The following is a 26,141-nucleotide window of genomic DNA, read 5'->3' on the forward strand; positions in this document are numbered from 1 at the left end:
GGAAGCTTTTTATTTTCTTTTTTTTTTGCTTATTTTATCCCCAGCACCCATGGTGTGTGTGTGCAGGTGTGAGACACAGTGAAAGACACAAAGTGCACCAATCTTTATTCAATTTCCACCACCAGGAAGATAGGAAAACCTGAGTGGCGACACTCCTGTTTATTTTTTTATTTTTTTTCTTTCTCTTTTTTTTTTCTCCTCAAATCCCAGTTCCACGTGTGACAAGACAGTGACAATGACATTTATACATTAGACATACAAAAGTGCAGACAATACAGACCCAGCAAGCCCCCGCCCCTCCCCTGTTTATTTTGTCTCTTTTTTTTTACTAAAGTGCAGACAATACAGACCCAGCAAGCCCCCGCCCCTCCCCTGTTTATTTTTTTTTCTTTTTTTTTTACCCCCACACTACCGCCTAAGTGCGGTAGTGCTTATTTTATCCCCAGCACCCATGGTGTGTGTGTGCAGGTGTGAGACACAGTGAAAGACACAAAGTGCACCAATCTTTATTCAATTTCCACCACCAGGAAGATAGGAAAACCTGAGTGGCGACACTCCTGTTTATATCTGTCAGCCAGGGCTTCCTGATTGGACCAAATCAACAGCCCCAATCAGGGAAGTCATATTCTATGATGTCCACCTGCCTGACCTCATTCCAATCGTTACATCTTTGGCTGACAAAAATCTGTCAGTGAAATATTTTCAAATTACAAGTTATCGTGGCATCAACGGCTGTTCACAGAAGAGACTTCCAAACTTCTTTCAAGCCCAACTTACTGAAGGTAAAGCCATGTTATACACAGCGCAAGACCAATTTATCCTTCTCTTGATGTGGTGCCCAAAACTTAATTTGCTGTCTCACCACTTCTTCTCCCAGAGCAAGGTCAGAGTGTGGAATTCCCTTCTCCAGAAGGTAGTAGAAACTGGGCCTTTAATTTCTTTTCCAGGCTGACTTAGATAGATGTTTGGTGGACATGGAAGTAAAGCCTGATGGGGTGCAGACAGGAAAGCAGAGAAGAGATCACAGCCATGATTTTCCTGAATTCCAGAGCAGACTTGAAGGACCAAGTAGTATACTCCTACTCTTATGTCCTACGTCTGTATCTCGCTATGACTGATCAGACCATAGAACAGATATTTGTCCCATTGTGATTGTGTTGTTTCTAAATTAATACCAAATTAATTCCACTCCCTTCCTGAAACCCTGTATCAATCCAAAACAAATCCTAGTCTTCTGTTCTCTCCCTGTGACTCTGTATCAATCCCCAAATATATTCAACTTGTCTGCTCTCTATCCATACCACTGCATTAATTACCATGTCACTGTCACACTGTCTTCCCATAACTGTGGACGAATCAAATTCCAGTCTCCTGGCTCTGCCAATAACTGTTGCAGGAATTTCCAGGATCTGGTAGCAGCCCTAGTAGCCTCTGACTCTTGCCTGCAGTGAGTGACCAGACAGGGATCTATAGAATGTGAAAATGGCCTTTGTGACTGAGCTTTTGCGAGGGATTCCAGAGTATACAAAAAATGAAATGTTGGAGACCCCAAATCACAGAAGCAGGCATACTCTCGGATTTTGTAACAAGAAATTAGCACATACTAATTAAGAGGTATAGTTACTGAAGTTGAATAATTACTGTTGATTAGGTGTACATCATACATAGAGTAGTAGTACAATTAGCCAGTCACTATGTAGGTCTGTCTATCAAATTGTAATGTATGGCTAGTGGAAAGGCACTATATTATCAGATCAGAGGACACTGTAGGCTCCAATTTGTCTTTCCATAATGATTCATCTCTGACCTGTGTATATCAATTACCTTACCCTGTTTGATTCCTTGGATGTTTTAATGACTTATTTCAAGGCTCAGAGTTTCAACGAATAAGCAACTTTTGGTTTGACTGTGACATTATCAGTATTGTCCTTTTGCTGTCATGCAAAAAAAAAGTTGGCTCCAAGAACAAATGGTCCCATGTATTTTTTAACTAACAGTTTTGTCTCCTTGTGAGTTTTCTGCAGCTAGATGTTTACAACTGTGCTCCTCAAATATTGTTCTGCAAGTTCGTTTCTTAAATTATTATGTTTTCAACCCTTTCAATAACCCTATGTTAATCCCATTAAGTTATTGCCCCATTTTTTGCCCATAGTTATAAAGTCGTAGAATCATTGAGATGTATAGCAAGAAAACAGACCCTTCGGTCCACCTCATCCATGCTGACTGGATATCCCAACCCAATCTAGACCCACCTGCCAGCACCCGGCCCATATCCCTCCAAACCCCTCGTATTCATATACACATCCTGATCCTTTTAAATGTTGCAATTGTACCAGCCTCCACCACTTCCTCAGCCAGCTCATTCCATACCCGTACCACCCTCTGTGTGAAAAAGGTACCCCTTAGGTCTCTTTTATATCTTTCCCCTTTCACCCCAAACCTTTTGCCCTCTAGTTCTGGACTCCCCCACCCCAGCCTGTACGAAGCCCAACGTTAATTCCACATTCTTGAAAGGTAATACATAAATTCAAATGTTCTTTCTCTAATATGTGATACTGCAAGTATAGCATTAGTTTGAAGTTCATTGAAGTACACTGATTTCATTTTAAAATTATTGTTTATTCATGCCATTTTAATGTAAACTGTATGTGTCAGCAGAGCGTATGTCAGATGGAGGCATTAAATTGGAAACGATGATTCGAGCAACAGCTATCTCGCTCACTCTTCTTGTGATCATCATTGGAATTGGTTTCTGGAGGAAGAGATGGGGTGATCAGCCTGACAGTGACAAGCAGGTGCACTCAGAGCACTAGAGACTATCAGAGAGCAGAAGAGCCAAACGGATAACAGCAAACACCAGCAGAGACTGGCAGAGACCAGCAGAGGATATCAGATATGATCAGAGACCAGCAGCTGGCCAGAATTCACTTCCCACATTTCCTTGAACCTCTGGGCCCATGACTGGCATTGATGCCAACATGGGCATGTTTGGTGTCACAGAATGGAAGGAGCTCGGATCCTCCTGATAGAATAATTCCAGCTTCTCATAATGATCTATAGGGAGGCTGGTCCTCCCCCTGGTCTAGAGCTGGGTTCAGTTCCAGTTACTAAATTTAAAGATTAACGGTAGCAGTGGAATTTTGCATAAAAAGGAACAGAATAAATAAGGTCCATGGAGTCTGCTCTTTCATTGAATATGATCACGGCTGAACTTTGAGATCAATGTATCTTACCCACCTTGTTTCCGTATCCCTGTTTCCTCTAGTGCCCCATTGACATCCATCTTGACTCCACAGATCAATTGTGTAATTTTGTGAGAAAGAATTTGAAAGATTACCAACTCACTGTGGAGGAATCTATCCTCATCCCATTCTGAAAGAATTGCTGCCTTAGTTTAAGTTTGTGACAGACAGCTCTGGACAACCAAACAGTCATCTCCTCAGAGCTCCTTGGACTCTACCCCGTCCAACATTCTATGCTTCACTGAGGTCACCTCTATTTTTCCAAACTTGAGAGTATCAGCCTATTCTACTTACATTTGCCTTGCAGAAGAACCATGTCATCCAATGAATATTTGAACCATTATTAGGTTCTAATGTATATATGTCCTTCCTTAGGTAAAGAGGCCAACACTGTACACAATAGTCCAGGTTTGATCTCATCGTAGCTCTACAAAATCACAGTTGGATATCTTCATTCTTATACTCAACTCACTTTTAAACCCTCTCACCCTCCTAAATGGTTTTTATGCTCTGTGTGTTCATTTTCTGTGATTTTGTTGACTTAAAATGATTAGGTTTATTATTGTCACATGAACCTCACCAGAGTGAGAAGTTTTGCGTGCAAACAAAAGTTGGCCTCTTACAGGCAAAAGCTGGGGGAATTATAACAGGATGAAGAGAAATAGCAGAAGAGTTGAATACATACTTTGATTCTGTCTTCACAAAAGAGAGCACAAAAGAACCTTCCAAAATGCCAGAGCACCAAGAGTCGAGTGAGATAGTGGAACTGAAAAAAATTAGTATTAATAAGGAAATAGTGTGAGGGAAATCAATGGGGTTAACGGTTGGCAAATTACCAGACAGTTTATATCCCAGAATATGAAAGAAAGCAGCCCTGCAAATATTGGATGCATTGGTGGGCATCTTTCAAAATTCAATAGACTCTCAAGCAGTTCCTTGCAGGATGGCAAATCTAACCCTGCAATTAAAAAAGGGGGAGTGAGAAAAAAAATTGGAGAATTACAGAATAGTTAGCCAAACAGTAGCGGGATAAATACAAAGTCTATCATGAAAGATGTGATCACTTGAAAGCAATAACGAGAATGGCCAAATGAGGTGGAGTCTGGGGGCAGTGGGACACAACTAGAGAGTCTGGACAGGGATGGAGCCTAGAAAGAATATAATGCTGATCACAAAATGTTGTTAATTGCTGGGAAAATACATCTTACTCACTACTGTCCTTTAGGGAAGCAAACTACCATCTTTACCTGGTCTGGCTTGAATGTGACTCCAAACCCAAAGCAGTGTGGTTGACTCTTAACTGCCCTGTGGGCAAATAGTTACAGGTAATAAATGCCACAAATGACAACCACATCCAGTGAATGAAGGCTTTTTTTTTATAGTTGCGCAATAGAAAGCATCCTATCCAGATCCATCACGGCTTGGTGTGGCATCTGCTCTGACCAAGCGATTAGTGAATGCAGCCCAGGACATCATGCAAGCCTTCTATCAATTGGCTCCATCTATATGTCTCACTGCCTCAAGAAAACAGCCCAACACAATAAAAGATTCCTTCCACCCTGGTTACCTCTTTCAACTAGTTCTGTCACACAGAAGATACAAAAGCTTAAATACATCAGATACCAACAGATTCACAAACAGCTTCTTCTCTGCTGTTATTAGACTTCTGAATAGATCTCTCAAATTTTAAATTTATTGTTGATCTCACTCTTTACGCACGTTCTCTGCAGCCTTAACATTGTATTCTTCACCCTGTTCTATTACCCTTATGCACGTTGTATGGTGCATAAGGGTAATATTTCCAGGGCTGCTTTCTTTCATATTCTGGGATATAAACTGTCTGGTGATTTGCCAACCATTAACCCCATTGATTTCCCTCACACGATTTCCTTATTAATACTAATTTTTTTCAGTTCCACTATCTCACTCGACTCTTGGTGCCCTGGCATTTTGGAAGGTTCTTTTGTGCTCTCTTTTGTGAAGACAGAATCAAAGTATGTATTCAACTCTTCTGCTATTTCTCTTCATCCCTTCATAATTCCCGCAGCGTTTGCCTGTAAGAGGCCAACATTTGTATTCACTGATATTTTTTCCCCATGTTTATAAAAGCTTTTATCATCACTTATTATCTTCCCTGCAATTTTACTCCCATCCTGTATTTCCTTCGCTTGACCAAACATGTTTGTCTCCTTTTTCTGATTTAAAAAATGCTCCCAATCCTCAGGCTTGCAGCTTTTTCCAGTGAGGGCTTCTACTTAATGAATGTGATGTGACCGCCCTCTAATGACTGCCTCACCCCTATGCCAGCTCATCCACTTTAATCCATTTATAAATTCATTTGTTTTCAACAAAGTACGTCCTGCCCTTTGTGAAATGGTAAGACCATGGAAAGCACGCAAAGAATGTTAACTGACAATAGAATTGAGTGACTTTAATTTTCTGGAGAGACTGGAGGAACTAGAACTTTTTTCTTTAGTACTGGTAAATGGGAAAATTTTAAGGAAGTTCAGAATGATAAGCATTGAAACGGTAAGTTAAGATAAACTGTTTCCATTGGGAAGTGGATGGTTTCAATTATCAAATTATTGTGCTCATTTGAATGTGATTCAAAATACACAATTGAAAGTGAAGACACTCCAGAACAAGGAGTTTCCGTCCAAGGTTACACCATAGACCACTTAGGACTGCGATGAAGAGAAACTTCTTCAGCCAAAGAGTGGCCAGCCTGTGGAATTTGCAAAAATGAGATAGAACATAGAACATAGAAAAATACAGCGCAGTACAGGCCCTTTGGCCCTCGATGTTGCGCCGATCCAAGCCCACCTAACCTGTACTAGCCCACTATCCTCCATATGCCTATCCAATGCCCGTTTAAATGCCCATAAAGAGGGAGAGTCCACCACTGCTACTGGCAGGGCATTCCATGAACTCTCTGCACCCGTTCCAGTGCCTCCACATCCTTCCTATAGTATGGCGACCAAAACTGCACACAAATTTTTTTTGTGCGGCCGCATCTGGAGTATTGTGTGCAAAAGATGAGGCCAAAACTTTGCACGCTTTCAAGAAGGAGTCAGGTATGAAGTGATCAAAGGGCATGGGGAGAAAGCAGGAACAGGTACTGAGTTGGATGATCAGCCAGGATGGAGAAAGTGAGGACTGCAGATGCTGGAGCTCAGAGTCGAGAGTGTGGCGCTGGAAAAGCACAGGTGGTCAGGCAGCACCCGAGGAGCAGCAGAATCAACGTTTCAGGCATAAGCCCTAGATCAGGAAAGATGGATGAAGGGCTTATGCCCAAAACATTGATTCTCCTGCTCCTTGGATGCTGCCTGACCCACTGTGCTTTTTCAGCACCACACTCTTGACTCTGAACAACCATGATCATATATAACAACAGAACAGGCTCAGATGGTTGAATTGCCCACACCTGCTCCCATTTTCCATTTTGCTGATGTGATCTCCCACCCTTGTTGACAGTTTTAGGTCAAATTACTGAAAGTGAGCAAGTGTTTCGAGTGCTTTAAACAGCAGCATGCAGTAAGAATCACAGAACCATACAGCACAGAAACAGACCCTTCAGTCCAGCTAGTCCATGCCAAACATAATCCCGAGCCAATCTAGTTCTACCTTCCTGCTCCTGCCCCATTTCCCTCCAAACCTATCCTATTCATTTATTTATCCAAATGTTTTTTTACACATTGTAATTGTACCCTCATCCATCACTTCCGAAGGGAGATCATTCCACATGCAATCCATCCTCTGTATAAAAATATTTTAGTGTCTTTTTCAAATCTCTCACCTTAAAAAAATGCGCCACCCTCGTCTTGAAGTTCCTCCATCCTCAGGCACTCCTCCCATTAACCCGATCCATGCACCTCATTATTTTATAAACCTCGATAAACTAACCTCTCAACCTTCTATGCTCCAGTGGAAAAGTGTTCCAGCCAATCCAGCCTTTCTTTATAATTCAAACTTTCTCTTAGAATAAATAATCTTAAATTCCATTTTTTGGTACCATTTTAGAAGCAGGTACACATTTTCCCATCATGGGTGTAACACTAACACGTGATGGAAATACCACACTTCGTGAGTGACAGAGGTGGTAACCACAGCTCACTTGGTCACCCAATCGCTTCTTAATGAAAAGGTCAGGTGACACTCCTCCACTGTCAAAAGTCCAGGCTAATCTGGGGGCAGGGACAGACCACTATAAACAAACATCAAAGAAGCGCTTCGCAGGAGGCTCCCAAGCACTGATGATGTCGCCTAGCCAGGGGACGAAACGTTTGCAACAAAAACTTCCAGCTCGGCGAACAGAACCACAACAACGAGCACCCGAGCTACAAATCTTCGCACAAGCTTTCTCTTGGAATAAATAATCTTAAATTCCATTTTTTGGTACCATTTTAGAAGCAGGTACACATTTTCCCATCATGGGTGTAACACTAACACGTGATGGAAAGACCACACTTCGTGAGTGACAGAGGTGGTAACCACAGCTCACTTGGTCACCCAATCGCTTCTTAAGGAAAAGGTCAGGTGACACTCCTCCACTGTCAAAAGTCCAGGCTGATCTGGGATTACTGAGTGAGCATAGCACTGTCAGAGGTGCTTCCTTTCAGATCAGATGTCAAGCTGAAGTCCTATCCATATTATCAGGCGGATAGAAAGGATCTTGTGCTGTAATTTTGAAAGAAGGCAGGGAAGTTATCTTTGGTGTTCTGGCTGATATTATCTCTCAAGCAGCATCACAAAAAAAAATCGATGATTAGCTGGTCATCTCTCAAGCAGAATCTCTCTCACACACATAAAAATCACAGATTATCTGGTCATTATCACTTGCTAAATGTGCAAATTTAACATGCTTCCCCTGTAATATTATTCTGATTGCACTTCAAAAAGAAAATCGCGGCTGAAAGGGACTCGTATATATTCAGTAATCGTGAAAGTCTCTAAATACATACAAAATTTCTGGCGTTTAGCTGTCAGTAGGTCAGGAACGGTTTATTCAGATCACAATTTTCAATTGCGTATGTTTCGGTGATGAAAAATATCGGCTTTTGGCTCATTGCACTTTGAACTGTAATTGATGAAGAAACGAAAATGAAAATGCAAGGTACATCATAAAACAAGTGTGCAGGAAGATGGCCGCTGACAAGCAGGTTTTAATCTCGACTGAGGACTTAACCTGCTCTATCTGCCTGTCCCTGTTTGTGGAGCCGGTGCAGTTGGAGTGCGAGCACAATTTCTGCAAATCCTGCATCCAGGCGTATTGGGAAAACCAGGGGAAGGTGGTGTCCTGCCCGGAATGTCGCGCAGTTTCCCAGCAGAAGAGTTATAAGAAGGCCAGAGTGTTGGCCAATCTCTGTGAGAAAGCCCGGCAGCTGGAGCTGAACCCGGGGCTGCAGCAGGAAGGGGGTTCCCGCTGTCTGGAACACGATGAGAAGCTGAAGCTGTTCTGTCAGGACGACCAGGCTCTGATCTGTGTCATTTGTCGAGATTCACCCGCACACTCAGGCCACAGCTTCCTGCCTGTCACTGATGCAGTGAGAAAGTACAAGGTAAGAGGCGAGAGAGAGAGAGAGCGCGCCTTCAGCTTGTGACTGGGATTGCAGGAGTGAAGGGCTGCAGTCACTTGTTGCCTGAAGACTCAGGATCCCCGGATCTCTGTTTGCAATCAGACCGCTGGATTTTTCTCTCTCTCTCTCTCTCCAACCCGGCATTGGGGGTTCCTTGCTGTTTAGCTGAGAGCCCGTTCAAAGCAGTGCCCAGAATCTGATTGCTCAGTGTGAGGGACACGGTCAGATCCTGTGTGGTTTGTGGGTGTCTGACTCTGGGCTGGGTCATTTTGATTAATGTCCTTTGTTTACCTTTGATCACCATTTTTTCTACGGTGCAGCAAGAGGCCCTTCGGTCGCTTTCTTCTGGCTGACATTTAAGCGACTGCTGGACATGCACATGGATAGCAGTGAGTTGAGGGGTGCACAGGTTAAGTTACTATATTTTACATTAGGATTAAGTCTCGGCACAACCTTGTGTTCCCAAGGCCCTGTCTGTGCTGTACTTTTCTATGTTCAATGTTCTATGCCCTCTAGTTTTGGATGCCCCTACACTAGGAAAATGACCTTGGCCGTTCACCTTATCTTTTCCCGTCATGACATTACAAACCTCAATAAGGTCACTCCTCAGCCTCCTATAGCCAGGGGGAAAAAAAATACCAGCCTATCCAAGCCTCTCCTTATAGCCCAAATCATCCAGTCTCAGTAACATCATTATAAATCTTTTTTGCGCCCTTTCCAGTTTAATAACATCCTTCCTACATTCAGGGTGACCAGAAGTGTATGCATTACTCCAAATGTGATCTTACGAATGTCTTGTTAATGTTACATGATGCCCTGTACTCAATGCTCTGACCAACAAATTGTAGCTTACAGACCATGTGCGAACTAATCACTGGATATGCCCCGTCCCACTGACAGGATGAGTGCAGCAGACATGGCACTGGTGTACAATCAGAGGGGAGATGCCCTGGGAATCCTCAGAGTATAGCACCAGAACCTGTGAAGTATCATGGCAGACTACCCTGTCTCAGCTGAGGAATACTACCTGGAGGAAGCACTCAGGTTGACAAGGGTGCAGAACACACTGGTATTAGCAAGGTGGACCGAATTCTGCACTGGACTGATGAGAGTCAAAGGCCTACACAGCATGGAAGCAGGCCCTTCAATCCAACTCATCCACACCAGACATCCTAAATTAATCTAGTCCAATTTGCCAGCATTTGGTCCATATCCCTCTAAACCCTTTCTATTCATTTACACATGCAGATGCCTTTTAAATGTTGTAATTGTACCAGACACCACCAGTTCCTCTGGCAGCTCATTCCACCACCCACTCAGTGAAAAATTGTCCCTTAAATATTTCCCCTCTCACCATAAACCTATGCCCTCACATTTTGGACTCCTGCACCCCAGGGAAAAGACCTTGGCTATTCGTCCTATCCATACCCCTCATGATTTTATAAACTTCAATAAGGTCACCTCTCTGAGTGTACAACACCCCAGGGAAAATAGCCCCAGCCTATTTAGCCTCTCCCTACAGCTCAAACCTTCCCCCCTGGCAATATCCTTGTCAACCCTTTCAAGTTTCACAACATCCTTCATGTAGCAGGGAGAGCAGAATTGAATGCAGTATTCTAAACGTGGCCTAGCCAATGTGCTGTACAGCCGCAACATGACCTCGTAACTCCTATACTCAATGCACTGACTGATAAAGGCAAGCATACCAAACTTGTCACTATCTTGTCTATGTGTGACTCCACTTTAAAGGAGCTATGAACCTGCATTCCAAGGTCTCTTTCTTCCCCAAGATATTGCCATTAAGTGTGTAAGTCGTGGTCTGATTTTTCTTTCCAAAATGCAGACTACCAGCAGATCATTTTGTTTCTCTGTCTGAATGGTTAGAGTGGTTTTGAGGTCTTGATCAGTTCAAATTGAATGGTGAAAAGTCTGCCTGCACAGCAGTTTTGAAGTATGCATTTCAGTTAAATAGTTACAAGTTTCTTTTTTAACAATTAATTTAATTGATTTGAAACCTCCACACTACAATTATTTCAAAGCATTTTCAAACACCCCTTCATTGAGAGATTATTAGATTACTTACAGTGGGGAAACAGCCCTTTCGGCCCAACAAGTCCACACCGACTCTCTGAAGAGCAACCCACCCAGACCCATTCCCCTCCATTTACCCCTTCACCTAACACTATGGACAATTTAGCATGGCCAATTCACCTAACCTGCACATTTTTGGACTGTGGGAGGAAACCCACGCAGACACGGGGAAAATGTGCAAACTCCACACAGACAATTGCCTGAGGTGGGAATTGAACCTAGGTCTCTGGTGCTGTGAGGCAGCAGTGCTAACCACTGTGCCACCGTGCCATTTTGTCCTTGTTTATTAGCAGTGGAGCAAATTTAGTTCACTACTTTTGTAATGTTGATGACCTACATGTGTGTTCTGCTGAAGGTCCTCAGTTGCTGTGAATATTGCTTGAAACTCTTGGGTTTCTGCTCTTTACCATGTCTCAAAAATCCTACCTCATACATTGCACATTGCCCCCACCATTTCCAATGTGTTTCTGTCCTTCCTTTAATCAGGTCGTCAAACTGGGACAATATATAACAATTGCTGCACAAATGCTGCACAAATTCAATGCCATCTGATTTGTTTTGTACTTGACCTCTATCAATACAAAACCAAACATGGAGGCTGAATTTTCCAATTTTTTTGGGACAGCATGTTGGCTCAGTGGTTAGCACTGCTGCCTCTCAGTACAAGGGACCTGGGTTCGATTCCTTCCTCAGGCAACAGTCTGTGTGCAGTTTGCACGTTCTCCCCGTGTTTGCATACGTTTCCTCTTCAATCGAAAGATGGGCTGATTTAGAGTGGGTTGACTATGCTAAATTGCCCGCAGTGTCAAGGAAGTGTAGGATGGATTAGCCATGGGAAATGCACGGTTATGGGGTGGGTGAATCTGGGTGGAGTGCTCTTCATTGGATTGGTGTGGACTTGATGGGCTGTTGTCTACATTTGGCCCATCATGTAGCTGTTGGAATGGCTTTAAATGTTGTAACTGTAGCTGCATCTGGCAGTTTGTTCCACATATGAACCACTCTGTGTGTGAAAAAGTTGCTCTTCAGGTGCCTTTTAAATCTTTCTCCTTTCACCTTTAAATTATGCCCACTAATTTTGAATTCCCCAACCATGGAGAAAAGCCATTTACTATTCACCTTAAGGCTGTCCCTCATGAGTTTATAAACTTCAGTGAGGTCACCCATCAAATTCCTACACTGCAATGAAAAACGTCCCAGCTTATCAAGCCTCTCTTCATAACTCTCACTCTCCATCCTGTAAATCTTGTCTGCACCTTCTGCAATTTAATAATATTATTCATATAACAGAGCAACCAGAACGTAAGCAATACTCCAAAACTGACATCAGCAATGTCAGGTAAAACCACAACATGATATCCTAACTCCTTTACTCTGTGGTCTGAGCAATGAAGGCAAGCATGCTAAATTCTGGATTCGTGGTGCTGGAAGAGCACAGCAGTTCAGGTAGGATGCTGCCTGAACTGCTGTGCTCTTCCAGCACCACTAATCCAGAATCTGGTTTCCAGCATCTGCAGTCATTGTTTCTACCAAGCATGCCAAATGCCTTCTTTACCCCTCTGTCTACCTGTGATGCAACTTTCAATGAACTTCGTATCTGAAGCTCTGGGTAGCTGTTCTACAACATTCACTAGGACCTTCCTATTAATTCTGTAAGTCCTGCCCTTATTCATATTATTAAAATGCAAACCTCGTATTTATCTAAATTAGACTCCATCTGCCACTCCTTGGCCCAAAGGTCCAAAATCCTTTTTAATCTTAGATAACCTTCCTCACTGCCTACTCTACCACCAATTTTGGTTGTTATCAGCAAACCTATGAAACATATTTCCTCATGGTAATCTCAGCTGGTGTTGGAGTCACTCTGCCCTGCAAAGTGCACCTTGACTGACCGTGACAATACACCATGAATGATCGTAGTGTCCTTTCAGACCATTAAGTGCTAGTCCCCTTTGACGTCTGCACATGGCCATTTGGATGAAGCATTTGTTTACCATGTAAGTATTCTGGAGGAATGAAGTTGAAGTTGCAAGGTGCCATGTTGTTCAGTGCTCCGAACTGGGATAAACTTCCACCTCTCCCTGTTTGCAAAAAAAATACAGAATCTGTCAGCCTCCATAAAGTGAGTGCGTACTAAGAAATGAAGCTCAGAGCCAAATCATATATGGATGCATGAAATGTAAGACTGTATAAACTAGAAATGTGTGTTTGTCCCTGCGTTTACAACAACCTGACGGAAGGGTGGTAAGTCACAGATGTCCCTGAGCTCCCAAAGGGAAGCCCTGAAGTGCTGAAGTGATGTCTCGGTTGATCTGAAAGCAGGCATGATGATGTGGCAAGCCTGGTCATTTACTGGTGCCGAATTGCTTGGATTAGGTGTGGAGGAGGATAAGGGCGCAGAGAAGCAAGTGGTGAGCTGTTGTCGTCGGGTAATTGCTCTGACTCTCGCTTCTGTAGTTCATCACAGAAAGAGAGGAGAATTGAAAGCTGCATAGAACTGAAATAAAGTGGGCTATTGATGAGATGCAAATGCACAGAAAAGCAGTAATCACCACTCATGAGTGACGTTTTGAACTTGCCACTTTAAATCTTAAAGGGGGATTTCAGAATTCTTATTTTTATGATATCGATAATCTGATTTCTTTTTCATTTTTGACATATTTTCCCACGTTCCTCCCCATTTCCCACACAGACATGGGGAGAATGTGCAAACTCCACACAGACAGTGGCCCAAGGTGGGCGTCAAACCTGGGTCCCTGGTGCAATGAGGCTGCAGTGCTAACAACTGAGCCACTCAGTTTTGAGTCAGAAGGTCTTGGATTCAAGATCCGACTCCACATATTGAAGGAATGTTCCTCAATTGGAGGTGTCATTTTTTAGATGAAATGTTAAATCTGCTCGATTAGATAGATATGGCATTATTTTGAGGAAAAGCAAGGGATTCGTGAAGTCACAACCAATATTTATCCCTCAATTAACATCACAAAAACAATTCCTTTTGTTGATTATTAAATTGCTGTTTGTTTGAGTTTTCTGTATGGAGATTAGTTTCAGTATTTCTTCCATTATTACAGGGACTGTGTTTCAGATTAACTTCTTTGGTAATGAAGTGCTTTGGAATGCCCTGCGGGTATGGAATGTACATGGAACACCACAATGTGCGTATTCCCTCCCAGACCACATCACATCATGGCTTGGAACTCTATCACCATTCCTCCAATATCTCTAAGTCAAAAGCCTGGAACTTCCAGGAAGCTGGCATCCATGTTCGATGGGTAATCATGAGAGAAAATTGGATGTTAGCCTTTATTTCAAAGAAAATGGAATATAAAAATAAGGAGGTTTGCTGAAACTGTACAAAACACTAGTCAGATGATAGATGGAGTATTGTGAAATGTTTTGTGTCCCTTAACTAAGGAAATCTAACTGTCCTGGCATTGGAGGCAATCCACATAAGGTTCATTCATCTGATACCTGGCAAGGAGGGTCTGTCTTATGAAGAGAAGTTGAGTAGATTGGGCCTTGAAATATAAAAGAATGAAAGGCTACCTTCTTGAAACAATCAAGATTTTTAGAGAACTTGAAAGGGGAGATGTTATTTCCCCTTGTGGGAGAGTCCAAGAGCAGTGGGCATAATCTTAGACTCAGGAGCCACACATTTAATACAGAAATGAGGAGGAATCTTTCACAGAGGGTTGTGAATCTGTTGATTTGTTTGCCTCAGAACTGTTGAGGCTGAGTCATGAAGTATATTCAGAGCTGAGGATAGATGAATTTTTAAATAGTGAGAGAATGGGGAAAATTTTATGGTGAAAAGGCAGGAATGTGGAGTTGAAGATGATCAGATCAACTATGATCTTATTGAATGGCAGAGAAGACTCAATGACCTATTTCTACTGCTTTGCCATATGGTATTTTAGTTCTTCCCGAAGAGAACTGTGGTAGTACTCACACCACATGGACTGCAGGGGTCTCAGAAGGGGTTGACTAAAACCTTCTCCAAGGCAGGAAGGGATTGCAACAAATGCTGGCCCAGCCAGCCATGTCCACGTCCTGCAAATGAATAGATAAAATAAAAAAATCTGAGCCTTACTTCAATTTCCATTCAGGGTGAGAAAGTGTGTGAACCATGAGTAATATCATTGCTGGTTGGTCATACTCTGTCTCTTTTATCTTTGAGTTTGGAGCTGTGTGAATGCATTCTAAACTCCAACTATCTATAGCAACAAAAGACAAATTGGAAAAGGATGCATTTTGACAGGCCTGCTTCCATTTCCAGGTCCAGCTGCAATCCCCCTTGCATTCCATTGAGGAGAGAAAGAACAGGAAAATTGAATTGAAGCATCAGCAGGAGGAGAAGATTTCAGAACTGGATGTAAGTCACTCAGTCTAATGTTTAAACACTGCTGGATGGAAATGAAATTTTTTTTTCAGTGTTAAAGAATTGTGTTGGCTGATTGTTGCACTTGAGAACAATTTTCATTGTATTCAGTAGAATTGGATTTCAACAGATGGCCAGTAAGATGCCAGGAGTTTTGCATTTCCAACTGGCATTCATGTATCTGTGCCTCTAAAAGAACCCACATGTATGTTTTCTCTCACTGACCTAGGAACTCACACAATTCCTGGAGCAACACATCTCTGAACAGTTTGCCAAAATTCAACAATATCTTGAAGACAAAAAGGCATGCTTAATTAGAGAACTCCAAATGCAACGGGAAGATGCTTTTAAATTAATGGACTTAAATTTGGCAGAAATTAACAAAGAATTAAAATCCCTTGAAGAGGATGTATCGAAACTCCAAGCTGTCATTCACCAGGAAGACAATATCACTTTTCTCAAGGTATCAGTTTACAAACCAGAACCATTCCTGTTTCTGCAGGCACTGTCAATGATCAGTAGGCTCAGGCGATTATGTCAGTGTTAAGGGACAGGGTTTCTGCTTCAGGTTTGAAGGACACTTTACTTTCACAAGGTTCCAGTACAAATCTGCAGACAATGTTCAAGTGAACTCTATTACAGCCAACTGAATCACGATTTATTAAGCACGAATACTGGGGACAGTACCATGAATACTAACAATCATGTTTCAGTCTAAGTGAGCTCCAGCACGTATGGGCCAGGAGTTGATATGATAATACTCCATACCTTTAGTCAACTTGTTATGACAAAGATTGTAATACTGATCGAGTCCTGTGACACTGTGATAATAGTGTCATAAAGTTATACCACACGGAAACAAACCCTTTGGTCCAACTTGTCGATGCTGACCAAGTTCCTCCAACTAAACTAGTCCTATTTGCTGCGTTAGTCCACAATCTTCTAAACCTTACCTACTCATTCATGTTAGCTGTCCAAATGTATTTTCAATGTGGTAACTGCACCTGCATCGAACACTTCCTCTGGCAGCTGGTTCCACACGTGAATGAACTTCTGCAAGAAAAGTTGACCCTCCCAATTTAGAGTTCACACTACCTTGGCTATGAATTTCGGTTGTTTATCTGACTCAATATCAAGAAAAAAATTGTATGAATTGTTTCATACTGGAATTTACTAATTATAGAGTCAAAGAGTCATATAGCACGGAAACAGACCCTTCTGTCCAACTTGCCTGCGCCAACCAGATATCCCAGTCTGAAGCAGTTCCATATTCCAGCATTTAGCCCATATCTCTCTTAACCCTTATTATTATACCTATATAGTTGCCTTTTAAATGTTGTAATTGTACCTGCCTCCACCACTTCCTCTGTTTGTTTAGCATGCAATAGCAAAATCTGTTCCATTAAAATATGCAATCATGTGGACATGCAAAATAAGAATGGAAGTTGACTATTTAGCACCTCAAACCTGCTCTGCCACTTAATAAGGTTTGTGTTTCCTATGTTTAAAAACAAAGTATAATGTTCCTGCCTCTGCTGCATTTTGAAGCATACAGTTCTAAAGTTGCATAACTGTCTGAGAGGTGAAATATTCTCTTCACCTCTAACCTGAAAGTTCAACCACTACATTTAAAACAGTGCTCGAAAGTTCTGCACTTAACCTCATGCAGAAACATATTGTTCACTTACACCTTGTTGAGATCATTCAAGATCTAATGCACTTTCATCACATCACTCCTCCAAACTCCAGTGGAAACTAGTCCAGCCTCCCCAGCCCGTACTCGTAAGTCAAGCCAGTCATTCCAAGTATTAACCTAGTCAACCTCCTGTGAGTCACTTCCAACATGTTTAAATCCTTCCTTGCACAAGAGGACCAAAACTGCACACTGTATTTCCAATGTTAATTTAGCAAATCTCTGTACAGATGAAACATAACATCCTTACCTTTATGTTCAATCCATATAGTAATAAAGGATAACATCCTGTTAACCATCTTGATTACGAACCATACCTACATTCTAGCTTTTTATGATTCATGCAGTACAGCACCTTAATCCCCTGCATCTTGAATTTCCACAATAATTTTCTGCTTAAGAAATATTCCTTATTTTCATTCTTCCTGCTAAAGTGGCTGACTTCACACTTTACTGCATCACACTCCATCTGCTGGGTTTTTCACACTCTCAGCATATTTAAATCTGTCAGCAGTCTCCATATGTCTTCTGCTCAATGTCTTTTCCTACCTAGCCTGGTTTTGTTTGTGAGTTTGGTTACCATGCCTTCACTTCACTCATCTAAGCCATTGATAAGAGTTATGAACAGTTGATGCCGTGAGTTGGATGAAGACTTATTTGTTTATATATCCACTGCATTTATCTTCATTCTGAAATGTGACACCCATAAATTAACATAATACTTGAAATGGGATCTAATTAGCGCCTTTTATAATTGGAATTTCCTTTGGATTGAACTTCTTTGACAGAAAGACCAACATTCTATTTGTCTTTTAAATCATGTTCTACCCCTCAACTAACTTTTAGTGATTTCTGTGCACTGATCCATAAATCTTTAAGTTATCCACTTCTTAACTTCTCTCAAATTCAAAAATACATTTTCTTTTTTGAGACTAAAATGGATTCATTTTTCCGTTACCACGGATTTGGCTACTCACGTGATCTATCAATGTTCCTGTATAATTTCTTCTTCCATTCATACCATTTCCCACACGTATGTTAATGCCTGCAGCAAGCTTGGATATTGACTCCTTCACCTAAGTTGCTCACATAAACAATAAAAAACTAAGGACCCAGTTTATACCCAGACAGACAATCACAGGTTAATTCCTGACAGTTTAAAGTTAGCTACATTATCTGTACTAATTAATTCCCAGTTAATCCACATTCCATGTCAGTGGGTGCTTTCAATTTCAGTGCAAGCAGTTTTGCTAATAGTGTAGTATGTAGAAACCTTGCAGAATGCCATCAGGGAGTTCAGATAAACAACATTCAGAGAGTTGTTGCCAAATATTTTGTAGGTATGTGCCTATAAAGGTTTAGTTAGGTAATCACAACATCACATAACCACATCAAATCCATGCTGGCTGTCTCTGAACATAAATAAAGTACAAATCAACATTTGTTGTTGTTTGGCAAAGGGGCCAGTACCTGAATGAATAGCAGTATGTTTTATTGTTATAAAGGAGACAAGTTTACAATTGCCAAAACCATTGAACTAGATTTCACCACGAAGCTCCTGCAGAATGATTGAAGTCCATTGTAAAGTAGGACTTGTGTCATAGATGGAACAGCTCAATTCATGTTATTTTTATTTACTTTTTATACAGGAAATGAAAAGATTGCCAGAAAGGTGCGTATGATTTATACCTACATATTTTCTAAAAATGAGCATATAGCATTATTTTGAGAAATTAAACCAAGTTGTCGATCCAATTCAGATACCTTGGGAGTGAAAAGAGTGAAAGTGAAGAAGAGACAAGTGATGATGTTGGTGAAGATGACAATAAAAATGAAGGTGACAGTGATGATGATAAAAATGATGATGCAAGTGATGATGACCATGATGATGGTGAAATTAATGATGACACTGATGGCGATGAAAATGAGAGAATTGATGAAGCAAGTGATCATGAATCAGATGAAAATGATGAAGACGTGGTGGAGTTTAGTGACCTGATACTGGGAAAGTTCAGGGGACCTTTGCAATATGCAATATGGAAGGAAATGAAAGAAATCCTCTCTCCAGGTAAGACATGACCTGCTGTTAACCGCATGGCACTCATTTGCCCTAATATAAAATGGCTGTCATATGCTTGAATTAGAATGAATAAATGATTTGCTGCTTGTGGTGTCTGTCATTTCAAGATTTAGATTGTGGTTCCATTGACTTGAACACAATTGACTATTAGGCAGGGTATATCACTGTTGGTACATGGAGTAAATTTACCTGCTTGGCATCATAGCCTGCCATCCCCACTCCAGGCTGTTCCAAATTCTAATTTCCAATATCACTTATCCTCAGGAGCTCAAGGTTCAAACAATCTTCATGGAGGAAATTGATGTAAGGTCATTTATTGCAATATTATAAATTCAATAAATAAATGAAACAATTTGTCCTCTTGATTGCAAAAGAAACCTGTCTGTGGTGCTGGCATGAATTGGCCATTTGGTATTAGCGCACAATTCAGTATTCAGACCGATTGAGGTCAGTTGGTGTCTGTAACAGATCCAACTCCACCTAGTTTACACCAAAATTGAATTCCTACAAAGGGGATTGTAAATATCAGGGTTATTTATTTATTTATGGTCATAAAGGTGGAGGGTGGAATCTCAGAGCGGGGTGGGGGGTGGGAGGTTACTCAGCACAGTGGGCTATGGTGAGATTTGTAGCAGAATCGCGTGAAAGGTCTGGTAAGTTCCAACACCCTGCTGTTGGAATTATCTCACTGCATCTTTTGTGCTTTTCCCAAGCAGTGAAGTTAGGTTCTCTCTGGGCAGTGGCAAGTGGCAAACTAAGAACAACTAATTGCTTATTGGTCATTTTGTTAACAGTCCAATTCACTGATCTTATCAATCTCCCCAAACCAGCTAGACATTCGGAGATTTTGACATGGGAACTAAAGCAGGTATTTGGTGAATGCAGGTTGATCTGAAAGACCCTCCTGTTGGACATGGGCCATGTTCACCTCATACTTGCAGACATTGGCATCTGATATGCTGCAGCAAGGACATTGTGTGTTCAACGAGACATCCAGCTCATGGACCAGGCTGTATCTCCAGGCTTTTCACTCAGTGTCATAGCATCATAGCAGACACTCACTCTGTGCCTCCCTGTGTACTCCCAGCATCCAGCTTTGTATTGCCTCACTTTCCCTTTTTCTGCTTTGCTCCTCTCCCAAATAAGAAACTCCCTGAGGTCCTGCCCTTCATATTTAGACACAAAGAAGTGAAGCTTATCATGATTGTCAGGAGGCCTCAGTCAAAGCAAGGGAATAGCCTTTGTTTCAGGGATCTCCTGTCAGCACTAAGTCAAGGGTTACCTCTAATACCAGTCCAGGGGCTTGGAAATGGTCAGTGTCGATGCAGAGTCAGTATTCGCTCCACCAGCCATATTGGCGGATGTTTTCCTCCTGAGAGAGAGGCACGTATTAAGGGAGGTGACATGTCTGTTACTTTTGGTTTTAGGTGGGACTGTCCCGAGTGAGTGAGAAGACAGCACAGAGCGCCTGAAAGCTTCAGAGGGTTGGAGTGGATGACAGCCCATGAGAGTTGTTGCAGGCAGTAGTGAGACTAATCAGGCATCAATTTTGGTGGGAGGTGTGTTTAGTAGCAGAGATTGAGTGAGTATGAGATGTCAGAGAGAAGATGATGGCATTTACACTGGCAGAATGGACAAGGTCATTGACCTTCTTTCTATACCACTGTGCATTTCTCCAGCCTGGCTGAGATTGCTTTAAATTGAGTGGCATTATCAGACCAGTCTGGCGCTGGCCTGGTGTTCTGGACTCCATGGCTGGTCCTGGGGAGGACAGTGTCCTATGTGTACACCCCACCTTCCAGCATGACCTTCATGTCCCTGTCTGTACAGAGGGGCACCAATTTCCCCTGTTTGTCACATCTGGGGTAAATGTACAGGGCAATTCTGGACTGACAGTGCTTGTCTTGATGCACAATCAGCTTTTAATGGTCGCATCATCACCATGGATGCTGTTGAATTCTGGGGCATGTGGTGAGTTGTCTTGGGAACAGCATGGACTGGGAAGAGGCTGGAGTTAGATCTGAGGGACACTGTAGGGGCAGGGTAGGTCGCTGTTGACAAGAGTTTGGTGAGATATAACAAGAAAACACATTAGGCCTCGCCATGGAAATTCCTGCAAAAAATTCAATGTAACTTAAACTTAGTGAAAACATTTGTGATTCAGCTCCAAGGTTATATTACATGAGAGTGATCAATTCTCAGACTATAAATGAATAACCATTGTTTTTATAAGTTAGCATGTGTAAAACCTTTTGAGTCTAAAAGTTTTGGCCCAGATATTGATAGTACGTAACAACTTGGATGCAGTTCCACTGAATATAGTACTCCGACATGACACTAACCAATAATATATATTCACAATGACACTAGTTACTTAGAATACCCATGACCCAGAGTCAGTCTCAAGTGGTCAGTCCATAAAAAGATATCCTGACACGGTTTCTGACCAACTGACCTAACTGCACACGCTAGCTACAAACATGCAGCATTTACAGTTTCCTTTTTTATACCACTTTGTTTTCTAGCACTTTGCCATATAAGGTCAGATCTATTTTTTGGCCGGCGTAAATACTTTTCAGTGACATCACTGTCCTATTTGAAGTCATGTCCAGATGTATTCTCTCTGGACTCTCCTCATGTTTATCCTTGGCTGTCTGTGGTCTTTATTTTCAACTTTCTTATATTTATATTCACAGAAACAACAGGGCCCAGGTCTTGAACATAGTGTTTTTTTTTTAATTTGTAGGCTTTTGGCAAAAATCTGCATCTCAGTTCCTCAGGGAGAATACCAATTTCTTCTTTGATGTCCATCCATGAGATAAGCCCAATACCACAGAACTCCACTGCAATCCTTATGTTCATCAATAGGAAATAAATAAAAGCATGATTCAAAATGATTAATACAATGTGAGAGAAAATAATGCAGAGCTTTGCTGTGTCTATTTTGTGTGTGTCTATGTGTGTATGGACTTATACATGTATAGCTTTTAACTTGTGTTACTTTATTTCCTCCAAGTTCCAGCACCACTGCTTTTTGACCCAGACGCAGCACATTCTCAGCTGACCGTGTCTGATGACCAGACTAGCGTAGAACTCGATGACATGAAGGTTGTTAATGAGTCGGAATATCTTGATATCCTGGGATCAGAAGGATTTACATTTGGGATACACTACTGGGAGGTGGCAGTGGGAGACATCTCTGACTGGCTTATTGGTGTAGCCACTGAGTCAGCCACTGAAGAGGAAATGGTGGATATTTTCCCTGAACATGGATATTGGACTCTGTTATTGAGAGATGGAGATGAATATTATGCTAATGAGACTCTGAAATTGGATGTGAAACCCAGGATCATTGGTATTTACCTGGACTATGAGGGAGGACAGGTGTCATTTTATAATGCTGATGATATGTCTCATCTCTTCACTTACACTGACACATTCACTGGAAAACTTTTTCCATGTTTTGCTCTTGTTTGCAATGATAATGTTGAAAACAATGAGCCTCTTAGGTTGAACCACTTACTAATATGAGACATTAAGCTATAGAGGTTCATGAGAATAGAACAGAAATGGATGCCCGGATTTTCCACTGCATCAGGCAACCGTTATTACAGTGAAGATGGGGTATATCAGACCACACAATTTCCATCATAGCATTCTCTGAAGGAATTGCCTTGTAAATATTTTGTTTGGCAATTCCTCTATGACTGGAATCCTCCAGAAGTCTGCATTTGGCTTTCAGTTGATCTGATGAAATTAAATAAAGCAAGGACACAGGAAATGTTAGGCTATTAGATATGCAATATAACTCCTGAGTAACTATGAAAGAGAGCTCAATCTTCACTAAGGTACTGCAACTGCACATTCTCACGGACCCCTTACAACCCCAGACTCAACATCCTCAATCCCCTCCCCGCTAGAATTTGCCCTTCACCAGACCTGACATTGTCACCCCTCCCCCTGCCAGACCCTCCCCTCCAGCACCCGCAGTCTTTTCTAACCTTCCCTCACTGCCCTGGACCTGAACTCCACAAATCTGGCACCAACCCTGCCCAGCCCCTTCCAAACCTGATTTCCCCGCTCATCCTGAGCTACCCTTAAGACTGCATCCCTTATCTTGCACCCTTGCATCCTAACCACCTGTCAACCCTACCCACTACTGATCTGATATCCTACTCCTGCCAGCTTGCTCTGTGCAAAACTAGTCCCCTACTAACCTGTCACCCTACTAACCAAGCTCTGTAGTCCCTATTCATCTGGCATTCTGCCCAGGCCCTTTACACCATCCCTAGCTGGCATCCCAATTAAATAGCATCCTACCCACCTGGCACCTGGCTTACCTGACAGCCTATCCCTCCTACTCATCTGGCTCTGTATCCTTCCAACACCTTAACATCACGCTTGCAGTAGCTGACTGCTATGCCTTCCTCTGACAGTTGTGCCCCTATGAACTAACATTGGAAACGAAGCAAGGCTCTGCGTTTCTGACAAAGGCCTCAGCAGAATCTCCTGTTGGAAATCCAGAGCTTCCTTCTTTCATTAAGAAAATAGAATGGGCGGAGTGCGTTCTGTGCGAGATTGCCAATTTCTTGGAAAATCTAAATCTTAATCCTTTTGCAGCAACTCCTATAATCCCACAAATACAGCAGGGACCTAGAACGCCCAGCGTGCAGCAAGTATGTTCTGTTCAACGTGAATAACAAACTGATAACAGGTAGAAATACTATCTGTGTAAATCATTTTCAGGAGAGGGTTTGTCAAACAGTCCTGATGTCTGCCGGAATTTTACTCTTATTCATTTCTCGTAATATTCTTGTGATAGTAATTTTCAAGCTTTGACTGTTAAGTGAGGACATGAAATCAATTTTGATTCAGTGACAATAGAGTTACTGGATTAATATTGATATTTTTAATGAAGAAAGATTTAGTGAATAGACTTCTGTGTATTTTGAAGAGTTTTAATTGCTTGTTTGCAAGTTTGTTCAGCAGAGAGAAACACCTCTGAACAACTTCCTGCTTCAGAAGAGGAGAATGTGATTTGGAATTGTACAAGTTAGTGATTAGAATTGTCTCTCAGTGAAGTAGGTACAGGCAATAAAATGCTAATGGGAGAGTGGAGAAAGGAATCAAACCAGTCTCCAGAAACATTATTGTTGAGGGATATTGGACACAAAATTCATTTAACAACAATTTAAAATAGAATTGCAGTGAAAAATGAAAAGTTTTCTACTTTGATATGTGGAAGTAATAGGAAGAAAATGTAAAAACCTTGAAGTAACTCTCAAAGTATCTTCAACATGGGCACTGGAACTTGTAAGTTTTCGTTGTTAGCAATTGTATACCATGTACAATTGTACCACTCCTTCGGTACACATGGCCTAATTGTATGTTTAATTACAATATGCGTCATAAATACATTGTGACATTAATATGTTATGAACCTGGCTGATGGAAAATAAATTTAACAGGAGCATACACTGTTCTCCAATTTACATCATTGGGATAATTTAGGTTTTAAGATTGGGGATGATGTTTTTGATATTTTGTCTAAATGGAGTGTGTGTGGAATGAATTTGAAGCCCATCTAACCTACACTCTTCCATTTTCATCCATATATTTATTTGTCTAAGTGTCAATTCAGTCAAATTTCATGCAGGTCAAATTCTCCATGAAGCCTACTGAGTTTTCTCACTCTATCTTAGCAATTCAAATTATCACTATTATGGCACCCCTCATCGCATAAAAATCCCTATAGTGCAGAAGCAGACCTTTCAGCCCATTGAGTCCACACTGACCCTCCAAACCAACCTTATTCCCTTAACCCTGCATTACCCACTTTACCTGCACATCCCTGTACGCTATGGGCAATTTAGCATGGCCAATCCACCCTAACCTGCACATCTTTGGACTGTGGGTGGAAATCAGAGCATCAGGTCAGATACTAGCCCAATTCTGCCAATGGCCATAGATAGAAGAACTCGACAATGCCAGGATATCCCAAATGTACTGGCATACTTTAAAAAGTCATTGTGTGTCTTGTCATTTTGGAGCTACCTGGCATCGTTCATGCCATTTGCCCAGGTAAGGGCATTATGGTGCCCTGCTTTCCTGACAGGAACCTGAAGATCCTGGTGGACAAGGCAGCATAGAAAAAGGCCATCTTCTTTTTCCCCTGGGACTGGCTGAGGATGCCACCTGTGTTATAGCAGTCTCTGCTGTCTGGAGGAATGCCCAGCAAAGTATGGAAAAGGTCCATGACATTTTCTGCCCCTCCAGGATAAACGCTACCATCTTCTCTCTGCTACTCATACTCACTGTATCTTTACCACTGCCATCTCAATCACCCACCAAAGCTCATACTTGATCACCCTCATTATTGTGTGGAACTTCTTCCCTCATTTGCTCTCGGTAACCTCAGCACCCCTACAACACTAACCCTGCATGACCTCCGAATTGCCAGCTCACTGACTCGGGACAACTCATTGCTTTTGACCATCACCTCAACCAGAACTATCAGCTGTGCCGCCTACTTTCATTTCTCTCTCATTCCGGGAGCAAACAGCCCGCACTGGAGCAGGAAGAGGCAAGACCAGGTGGTGGACTGATGACATTTAGCTCCTCACCCCTTATACTGACTCTCAGTGTCCTGAGCAATCGGCTGACTGAGGTTATGCCCTTGGATTGGGATTGGAGGTTGCCCCTGATATACTGCTTGGGTTACATGGAGGCTCGGTCATTAGCACTGCTGCCTCACAGCATCAGGGACGTGGGTTCGATTCTACCTTCGGGCAACTGTTTATGTGGAGTTTGCTTATTGTCCCTGTGTCTGTCTGGGTTTCTGCTGGGTGTTCTGATTTCCTGTCACAGTCTAAAGATATGTAGGCCATGTGGATTGACCATACTAAACTGCTTATTGTGTCCAGGGATATGCAGGGGAGGTGCATTAGCTGTAGGAAGATACAGGGTTTCATGGATAGGTTAGGGGAATGAGTTTGAGTGGGGTGTACCTCTTCAGAGAATATCTGTGGAGTCAGTGAGCTGAATCTTCGCATGATTCTATGATACTGTACTGGAAAGC

The 26,141-nt window shown here is 42.0% G+C and overlaps 2 protein-coding genes across 3 annotated transcripts in view; both read left to right on the forward strand.

Annotated features, from left to right (window-relative positions):
* The window catches only part of LOC122541306 (major histocompatibility complex class I-related gene protein-like), a 42,018-nt gene extending 38,155 nt beyond the window's left edge, over positions 1 to 3,863 (forward strand). For both annotated transcript variants that reach the window (XM_043677936.1, XM_043677937.1), the window contains exon 5: positions 2,659 to 3,863. In XM_043677936.1, coding sequence (XP_043533871.1) covers positions 2,659 to 2,813 — 155 coding nt within the window. In that variant the 3' untranslated portion in view covers positions 2,814 to 3,863. The remainder of the gene's footprint in view (positions 1 to 2,658) is intronic.
* Positions 3,864 to 7,817: 3,954 nt separating this feature from the next.
* On the forward strand, positions 7,818 to 24,536 carry LOC122541304 (zinc-binding protein A33-like). The gene is made up of 6 exons (XM_043677933.1): positions 7,818 to 8,800; positions 15,189 to 15,284; positions 15,520 to 15,753; positions 18,633 to 18,655; positions 18,744 to 19,051; positions 22,080 to 24,536. Exons 1-6 carry the CDS (start codon positions 8,384 to 8,386, stop codon positions 22,592 to 22,594), a joined length of 1,593 nt encoding a protein of 530 aa, XP_043533868.1. The 5' UTR covers positions 7,818 to 8,383; the 3' UTR covers positions 22,595 to 24,536.
* The last annotated feature ends 1,605 nt before the right edge of the window (positions 24,537 to 26,141 follow it).

This window comes from Chiloscyllium plagiosum, chromosome 37, assembly GCF_004010195.1.
Source record: "Chiloscyllium plagiosum isolate BGI_BamShark_2017 chromosome 37, ASM401019v2, whole genome shotgun sequence".
Classification (NCBI taxonomy): domain Eukaryota; kingdom Metazoa; phylum Chordata; class Chondrichthyes; order Orectolobiformes; family Hemiscylliidae; genus Chiloscyllium; species Chiloscyllium plagiosum.